The sequence below is a fragment of the Plasmodium gaboni genome, chromosome 1 (genome assembly GCF_001602025.1).
Source record: "Plasmodium gaboni strain SY75 chromosome 1, whole genome shotgun sequence".
In the NCBI taxonomy this organism is placed as follows: domain Eukaryota; phylum Apicomplexa; class Aconoidasida; order Haemosporida; family Plasmodiidae; genus Plasmodium; species Plasmodium gaboni.
The window spans coordinates 368884-378883 of NC_031481.1; the positions used below are offsets into that span (position 1 = coordinate 368884).

The window sequence follows — 10000 nt, forward strand, 5'->3', positions numbered from 1 at the left end:
AGTGGTGTTAGAAATAGAGCAGGGTTTTTTAAAATATCAAATACATGTGATCTTAATAAGTTTAATAGTCTTTTTCCTGATCTTCATTGTTCTTCTAAAATATATGAAAAAGATGATGTTTTAAAAGGACCTAAGGAGATTTTAGAACAGCATAAAGGAGAAGGTGATCAGAGCACATTAGGTGAAGAAAGCCAATTAAAAAGTAAAGAAAAAAAAGATAAAGGAAATGAAAAAAAACCTGCTGCTGTTCTTGAAGAAATTTATGGAGTCGGACGTAAACCTACTGAATCATTTTCTTCTCCGAAAACGTCTGTAGTCGAAGAAGCTGTTAATGAATATACTACTGATGATTGTGCTGATGGTAAATGTGTTGTGTTGAATAAAAAAACCTGCTGCTGTTCTTGAAGAAATTTATGGAGTCGGACGTAAACCTACTGAATCATTTTCTTCTCCGAAAACGTCTGTAGTCGAAGAAGCTGTTAATGAATATACTACTGATGATTGTGCTGATGGTAAATGTGTTGTGTTGAATTGTATTAAAGGAGATTGTCAATTTAAAGAAGCAAGTAGGGATGATGAAGAACGTGAAAAAGAGAACCTACCATATTCTATTGATTCTTCTTCATCTTATGATAGTTTTGATTCTCTTACACCAGAAAATAAAAAGAAGGAAGAAGAAACTTCTGCAGAGGTTTCACCTAAAAAAAAAAGTGAGAATGAAGGACGTGATACAAAACAAATTATGAAACCAAGATCTCAAGAAACTGAGGAAAGGAGAAAAACAAAAGGTGTTCATTCTGGTGGTTCTAAGAAAGGTTCCAAAGATAAAGTTAAAAAACAACCAGTTCCTAAATTTATTGAAAGAAATGGATTACATGGCTCTTCAAATGAGAAAACATCTAATTCTGAATCAAGTACTAGTGATATAAGAAAAAGTAGAAGAGGACGTCCGGCAAATTCTAAAAATAATCGTGGTGATGGTAGAAATAGAAAAAATAAAAGATTACAAGAAAAACATAGACTTACTGAATTAAGTGATAAAAGGTTGAAAAGAAGAAAAGAAATAATTCCTCCTAATCCATCCCATCATATGAAAGAAGTTGAACCCATAGTAAAAAATGGAAACAACATGGAAGAAGAAGAAGAATTATCTGAGAGTGATTATCAAAATGAATTCGAAACTGATAGTGATTCATATCAATATATTGAAGCTACCATTGAATCAAGACCAAATGATGATGGTATAAATAGCATTTTTGGTATTCAATTTCCAAATTTTTTTGATTATACAGATTTTGATTTATCTGATTTTTCTCTATCTAATATTCCATATCCTTCTATCAGGTTACCTTTTTTTCCTAGATCTTCACGTATTTACAAGGGAATATATGATGGAATTAGTAGAATACCACTAGGGCCTACTCACATTAATATGTATCAACGCAACGTTGTTGATACTGCAAGTGAAATTGTCAATAAAGTTAGAGATAATATGGGTTCTGATGAAAAAGGAAATGATAAACCTGAGAGAAGCACAGATGAGATGAGAGGTGGTGATGGAAAAAATACTCGTAAACCTGATACTTGTAGTGATGTAGGACAAGATGTATCTAATCATCCTAGTGAACAAGAAGATGTTGATAGAAGAGAAAAGGAAGGTAAAAAAGAAGAAGATGAAATGGCAAAAGAAAGTAAAGACTCAGAAGGGAGTCATACTAACACAGGAGAAGGTAATACAAGAAGTTCCAATCCGAATGATGTTTCTAAAGATAATGAAAGTAACGGTGTCTCTGAACCAAGAGAGGGTTCTGATGGAAATAATGAATCAAACGATTTAAATTTTGAAACTTCTAATAAGAGAAAAGATGATGTAGATTTAACTTCGACGTGTACCGGATTAACGAATGGCGATAACTATGGAACTGATTGTACTTCAATGAATAATGAGAATTCAATTGATTCTGAAGGGAAAACAATTACAACATATGTATCTGGAGATGGTAGATGTAATACCTTTCCACGATTTAATTCTTCTCCTAGAAGTAATTGTATGACTGCTTCATCTCCTAGTGATGATTATAAATCTGAAAATGAAAAAAATCTTCCTTTAGAAGCAAACAATGAACAAATTTTATCTAATGATCTTGGAGAATATCATGAAGAAGCGGTTACTGCTGATATGACTGATCCTTCTATTATATCTGTTTCACCAGTTCACGAAGTAGAAGTTTCTATTCCACCAAACGAAACAACCTGTGAAGGAGTTATTTATACAGGTGATGCTTCTCCATGTAAACAAAGTAGTAATTCTATTGGTATTGAAAGTTCTCGTATGGGTCCTTCCTCTAATGGAGGTAATATAAGTAATGAAATTTCACGTATTACGACAGTTTCTACAATGGGAAGTCATCAAAGTTTAAATAGTGATTCTTCACAGATGATGAGTAAAATGTTAGGAATGAATTCAGTTGAACCTTCCGCGATATCCATTAAAGGTACAACTATGGAAGCACCACAATATTCCTCTCTTTCTCAAACGATGGGTGAAGATGGGGGATCAGGACAAACTTATTCTAAAGGTCAAGAACAAAAAGGAAAAGAAACTGAAAGTGTAGGTCTTACAAATGAAGGTTCTACAAATGAAGGTTCTACAAGTGAAGGTTCTACAAGTGACAGTCATACAAGTAACGGTCATACAAGTGACGGTCATACAAGTGACGGTCATACAAGTAACGATCGTACAAGAGATGGTCTTAAAATTGCAAGTCGTATGAGAAGGTCACCTCAAAGGAATTCTACAAATGAATTATCAATAACTAGAAGAATAAGTAAAAATGGTGGTACACCTATTATCAATAAAACACATAAAAGTTTTTCTTCCTTCTTTGATTTTTCATCACTTACAAAAAACATTTCAATTTCTTTAGCAATATTTGGAGTTATATTTCTTTTCATTTTTTCTAATAAGGTAAAAAATAAAAAAAAAAAAAATATATATATATATATATATACATATACATATATTTATATTTATATTTATATTTATTTATAGCATAGCTCCTTGGGAATGTTTAACAAGAAAAAGAAGAAACGAAGAAGAAAATCTGTACTGATTAATGAGGATAATATGAATACAAAGATGTTAGAAAGATATGAAGATATTGATGATGAAAATAATAAATTTGATGAAGATGATTGTAATGATAATGAATTAAATAAAAGATCACTCATCTTGCCATATAAGAAAGAAGAGGAAGAGGTGTACAAAATAGAAGATCAGATTGAAAGGATTGGTAATGAAATAATAGAAAGAGAAAAAAGTAAATATATAAATGTGGAACATATAAGTGATGAGAATACATATGATTATAATAATATATATAGTGATGACGATATAAAATGTGTCGATGTAATGAGCATAATAAAAGAGAAGAAAGAAATATGGAAATGGAAAACTATAATAGAGATTCAAATGGTAGTCATTGAAGAGATACACAATGAAGAATGGGATATGAACAAGGAAGATTTTTTATCAATATGTATAAACGAATTTATGAATGAAAAAAATAGAAAATGTTTATATAATGAAGATGATGATTTTAATAGCACAGAAGTAATGATAAAAGGACAAACGTTTTTGTGGAATAAATGGATGGAGAGACATAAATATATTTTAGATAAATGGAAAGAAGAGGAATCATTTAAATATTTAAAAAATGATTGGAAGAGAGAAGAATATGAATATATGAAAAAAATATACAAAGATTTGTTGCTTAGTTTGAGAGGTGATACATATAATATGTCACAAAGGCAAAAAATTATATGGAAAAAATGGATTGCTAAACATCCATATAGAATAAGAGAAAAAATAATTGATCAATGGTTTGATAAATTATTTGAAGAAATAAATAAAAATAACATAATAAGTGATGAAATAATAGATGTATTATTAAATGATTATATAGAAAGTGATCAAAATTGTGAATACATTTACAATATGAGTGAAAAAAAAGAAAAATTAAAATTAATTTTGTGGATACAAATATATATGTGTGTGATGGAAGAGACCGAAAAGGATAGTTGTATAAAAAAGAAAGAGACATATGTGGATACACTCATTGAGAATATAAAAGATAAAGAATATATAATAGATGTTGTTGAAGATATAAAGAAAGATATTCATACATTACCTCTAAATCAATCTATATGTAAGTGGAAAAAGGAAAAATGGTTTGAGGAATTAAAAAATAATTGGAAGGTAGAAGAAAATAAAAGATTAAATTATATTCCATTAAAAAATAATAATGATATATATAAAGAAGTGATAGAAAAATCTGTGACATATATAGAGAAGAATATATTACATAAATTATTGGATGATATAAATTTTAAATGGATTGATGAGGACAATGAAAATGATTGGTTAAAGGTAACAGAAAATAATAGTAAAGATGAAAATAATATTATATATATTAATAAGAAAAATAATGAGAATAGAAATATATATATAAATAAAAATATTAACAAAGAGGAAAATAAAATGAAATGTTCTGAGATAAAATATATGTTTGATAATATGACTTTACAAGGGAACACAGAAGATTATCATGAGAATAACAACAATACTTTTAATAATAACAAAAATATTTTTAATAATAACAAAAATATTTTTAATAATAACAACAATACTTTTAATAATCAATTTAGTGAGGACCCAATTAATCAAAATAAAGAAGATATAAATAGAAATAATGACCAAATAAATATTATGTTTAATCAACATAAAAATGAATGGATACAAGTTATTAAACTACATTTAGATTTAATAGATGAATGTAAAAAAGAAGAATGGGAAAAAAATAAATATGACTTTTTAGATATATGCATAGAAGAATATATAAAAAATGAGAATAAAGATAATAGTAGAAACATTTTAGAAGATGAAATTTTTAGTATGAATAAAAATATAATGTGGGATACATTTATAGAAACACACAGATATATATTAGAAAAGTGGAAAAGAGAAGAATGGTTTCATAATTTAAAAAAGGAATGGGAAGAAGAAATATTAAATTATTTGAATTCATCAGAAAATAGAAATGATGCAAGTAATAAAAATTGTAATGAATCAAACACAAATTTTATGATTGAAAAAGAAAAAATTGCGTTCAGAAAATGGATCAATAAACATACGGAAGAATTAAAAGATTGTTATGAAGATGAAAAGAATCCATTTTTAGAAGTAGAAATAAATAAAAAAAAAAAAAAAAAAAATTATAAGTTAATTGCATGGATACAAATACATATGATGATATTAGAAAGATTTAAAGAAGATGAATTTTTAAGAACTAAAGAATTATTTATTGATATATGTATAGAAGGAATAAAAAAAGGATATTTATATAAGAACAATGATATAATAATACAAATGTTATATAAACTAAAAAGTGATATTTATAATTCATGTGAATATTTATTATCTCAACAAAAAGATGATAAAAAAAAAGAAAAAGAAGAGTGGTATAAAAAATTAAAGAAATATTGGATGGATAAGGGAAGTACACATTTTAATTTCTTAAGACAAAAAGATAATTATGAAACCATTCTTGATATAATAAAACAATCGATGTTAATTGTTTATAACAATATGTTTATAAAAAATTATGATGATCAAAATTTTCAATGGATTGATGAGGATAACGAAAAAGATTGGTTGAAAATTGTAGATATAAAGACGGAAAAAAGGTTGAGGCATAATATATGTGAACATAAACGTTTGAAGGATATAAAAAATGATATACAAAATAAAATGAGTATATTAAAGGATATTTATAAAACAAAAGAAATGTTGACCTTTTATTCAGAAGAAATATAACTATTAAGAATATGTAAATAATATATTTAATATTTTATAAAATTATTTATATTTATAATGATATTAAAAAAAAAAAAAAAAAATTTCATTTTATGAATGGGTCTTACGTGTATGATTACATATATGGTTACATTTTATTTTGTACATTTAAATTTTTTTTTTTTATTTGTACATATATTTAAAAAATACAAAAAAATAAAAGGAAAGATAATTTTTAATCATTAATAAATAATATATATTTTATTTTTTTGTATTTTTTTTTAAAACATAACCCATATGATTTGTTTAAGTTTATTATATATATATATATATATATATATATATATATATTTATTCTATATTTTGTCTTATTCTTTTTAATTTAATTTTATTTATTATTTTATTATTTTATTTTTTTTTTTGCTGTCTGATATTTTTAATAAATAAGTTTATTGAAGATACACCAATCTGTGAAATTTACATAAACAAATATAATTATATAAATACATGAATGTGTTTATATATTCATGTAAGTTTATTAAATAGGAACGTAGATCAAAGAATATATCATAAACATATAAAAATAAATATATCATTATATAAAAAGGTTTAATGGTAGTGTATTTTATTTGCTACCTTTTATTTTTTATGTATGCACAATATTATATTTAATTATATATATATATATTGTAATTATAAATATATTTTGGCTAGCTACTCATAATAATTATGAATTGTACAGGTTTTTTTTTTTTTTTTTTTTTTTTTATGATATATATATATATATATATATATATTATGGTGTATTATTTTTTAATTTTTATTTTTATAAAGGATAAAATTTTTTTTTTATAAGATGCATACTTTTATATTTTTTATACTAATTAAACAAGTGACACTTCAAAAAAAAAAAATATAATTTATATATAATATATTTTCAATATTAAAAATGTAAATATATATGAATAAAAAAATATTAATTAATGATAATAAGGAAAATGAGAATAAATTTTAAAAAGCATAGAAAATTTTGGAAGTATACTAAATAAAATTATTTAATTTTTTTTTTTTTTTTTTTTCTTTCTTTATATGTAAAAAATTATATATTTTTTATAAATAAAATATTATTTATATTATAATATGAAAAAAATGTTTATTATTATAAATATATATATATATATATATTTTTTAATATTATTTCATAAAAAATCACATGCCCTATACTACAATTAGTATTTTTTTTTATTATCTGAAAATAAATATAAAAAGATAAATAATATATGCTCAAAAAATTTATAGGATCACCATTTAAAAAAAATATTAACATCAACATAAAATATAATATATAAATTATATATATAATTATATATAAATGTTAAAGAAAAAAAAAGGTATTTTTTAATATTATATATTTAGTTATAAATAAATATATTTTTGATAGGTTTATATTATTATTCCTTTTGTTATATTTATATCATTTTTACATTATAATGATATATTATTTTTTAAGGACTTTTATAAAACTTTATGTTTTTGTTGTACTTTTTTTTTTTTTTTTTTTCTTTTAATAAAAATAAGATGGTAAAAAAAAATAAATAAATAAATAAACAAACAAATAAATAAATATACATTATTATATATAAGAGAAAATATTTTGTATATTTATTAATTTTCTTGATCCTTTTTTTTATAAATATTACCATTTAATTTATAATAGATAAATATATTTTTTTTTGGTACCGTATGTCATAATAATTGAAGGACAAATTTGTATGTATTTTTTTAAGAATATTATTCTATATTTTTTATTTTTAAGTTATTATGAAATAATATATTTTTTTATAAATATAAATTTTTAAGTAATTCCATTTGTTAATTTTATGATTATTTCATTGTTTCACTGTTTCTTTGTTTTATTGTTTTGTTTGTTTTGTTTTGTTATGTTATGTTTTAATTTAATTTTTATTTAGATTTATTTTTTTTTTTTTTTGAAACTTAGAAAGAATAATAATTAATCTATACTATTGTATATTTTTTGTTTGTATAATGTCATAGAATTAAAAAGGAAAATAAAGAGGAAATAAAAAGAAATACATATACCTATATTATATATATGGTATATGTTATATAAATTTATTTTTTTATTTTATTTTATTTTATTTATATTTTATTTATATTTTATTTATATTTTCTCTTGGCTTCTTTTTATATATGTCGGCACAGAATTTGTGTCTTTAATTTATAGTTATATCTAATAATATATCTTATATATGCATATGACTAGATATTATAATACATCAAAAATATCTATAAAAAAAAAAAAGAAAAAAAAAGAGTTATTTTATTGAACTGGGGTTATATTATAAAGTATAAATGGCAACCTTAAGGAAAACTAATTTACAAGAAATTTTTTATTTTTCCAAATTTTTTATGAACGCATGTTTTATATCCCTTTTGATAATTACAGTGAATTGTTTTAATTACGTAAGATGACAAATAAAAAATAAAAAATAAAAAAATAGAAAAAAATACGACAAATGTTATAATTTATTTTAACATGTATACTATAAATATATATATATATATATATATATATATATATATATATGTGTATATATTATTGTAATTTATAAATTACAGGCACAATATGTATATAATAAAGATATAGGAGTTTATAATGAAGAGATAGGGATAATATATAAAAGATGGCTAGCTGAAAGTAATAAAAATTTCTTTTTCAATAAAGACAATGTGGGTTTTGGAAATTCATCACTGGTAATATAAAAAATAAAAAAAATAAAATAAAAAAAATAAAAAAAATAAAAAAAATAAAAAAAATAAAATGCACAAGTACATATATACATATATATATATGTATATATAATAATATATATATATATATATATATATATATATATATTTTTATTTTTATTTTTATTTTTATTTTTATTTTAGGATTATTATTCTGTGTTGGGAGTTAGTAAAGGATGCTCGGAAGATGATTTAAGAAGAGCATATTTAAAGCTAGCCATGAAGTGGCATCCTGATAAACATGTTCACAAAGGAACAAAAGAGGAAGCAGAAGAAAAGTTTAAAAATATATGTGAAGCTTATAGTGTTTTATCAGATAATGAACAAAGAGAAAAATATGATTTATTTGGAATTGATGCATTAAAACAATCAGGATTTAATAGTTCAAATGTTGAAGGAAATATATCAATAAATCCATTAGAAGTATTTACAAAAGCATATAGTTTTTATAATAAATATTTTTCAAAATCTGGCAGTTTGGGAAATAATAATATTTTTACTCATATTAAAAATTTATACCCTTTGAGGAATGAGGTTTCGGAAGGTAGGCATTTTTATAAATATACATATATATATATAAATATACATATATAAAAATATACATATATATATATATATTTATTTATATTTTTTTTTTTTTTTTTTTTTTTAGATTGCAGTTATAATAATGTGGAAGAATATGAAGTACCCCTTTACGTATCATTAGAAGATTTATACAACGGGTGCACTAAAAAATTAAAAGTAACAAGAAAGAGATATGATGGATCTTACTTATATTATGAAGATTATTATTTAAATGTAGATATAAGACAAGGATGGAATAATGGAACAAAAATAACGTTCCATGGTGAAGGGGATCAGAGTTCGCCAGATTCTTATCCTGGTGACTTAGTTTTAGTTTTACATACAAAAAATCATAATAGATTTGTAAGAAAATCTCGAGATTTATATTATAGACATATAATAACATTAGAACAATCACTAACAGGATTTGATTTTGTTATTAAATCTTTAGATAATAGAGATATATATATACAAATAGATGAAGTAGTGAAACCAGATACAAAGAAAGTTATAACAAATGAAGGAATGCCTTATTCAAGAGATCCAAATATTAGAGGAAATCTCATAGTTGAATTTGATATTATATATCCTAATACAATTAAAAAAGAGCAAAAAAAATTAATAAAGGAGATATTTAAAGAAAACAACTAAAAGAAATAAAAAATAATATATATATATATATATATATAAATTAAATATATATAACTAATTTGATATATTCATACATATATATTATATATATAATATTTTTTAAGATATAATTCATTTTTT

General features: G+C 22.5%; 2 protein-coding genes across 2 annotated transcripts; both read left to right on the top strand.

Moving 5' to 3' along the window:
- Positions 1-742: 742 nt before the first annotated feature.
- Positions 743-5875, top strand: PGSY75_0113600 (surface-associated interspersed protein 1.2 (SURFIN 1.2); the record flags this gene model as incomplete). Its single annotated transcript, XM_018783677.1, has 2 exons — positions 743-2968; positions 3053-5875. The coding sequence occupies 2 exons, from the start codon at positions 743-745 to the stop codon at positions 5873-5875; spliced, it is 5049 nt and encodes a 1682-aa protein (XP_018643961.1).
- A 2352-nt stretch (positions 5876-8227) lies between these two features.
- Positions 8228-9880, top strand: PGSY75_0113700 (heat shock protein 40, type II; the record flags this gene model as incomplete). Its single annotated transcript, XM_018783678.1, has 4 exons — positions 8228-8338; positions 8495-8629; positions 8810-9209; positions 9318-9880. 4 exons carry the CDS (start codon positions 8228-8230, stop codon positions 9878-9880), a joined length of 1209 nt encoding a protein of 402 aa, XP_018643962.1.
- Positions 9881-10000: the final 120 nt, after the last annotated feature.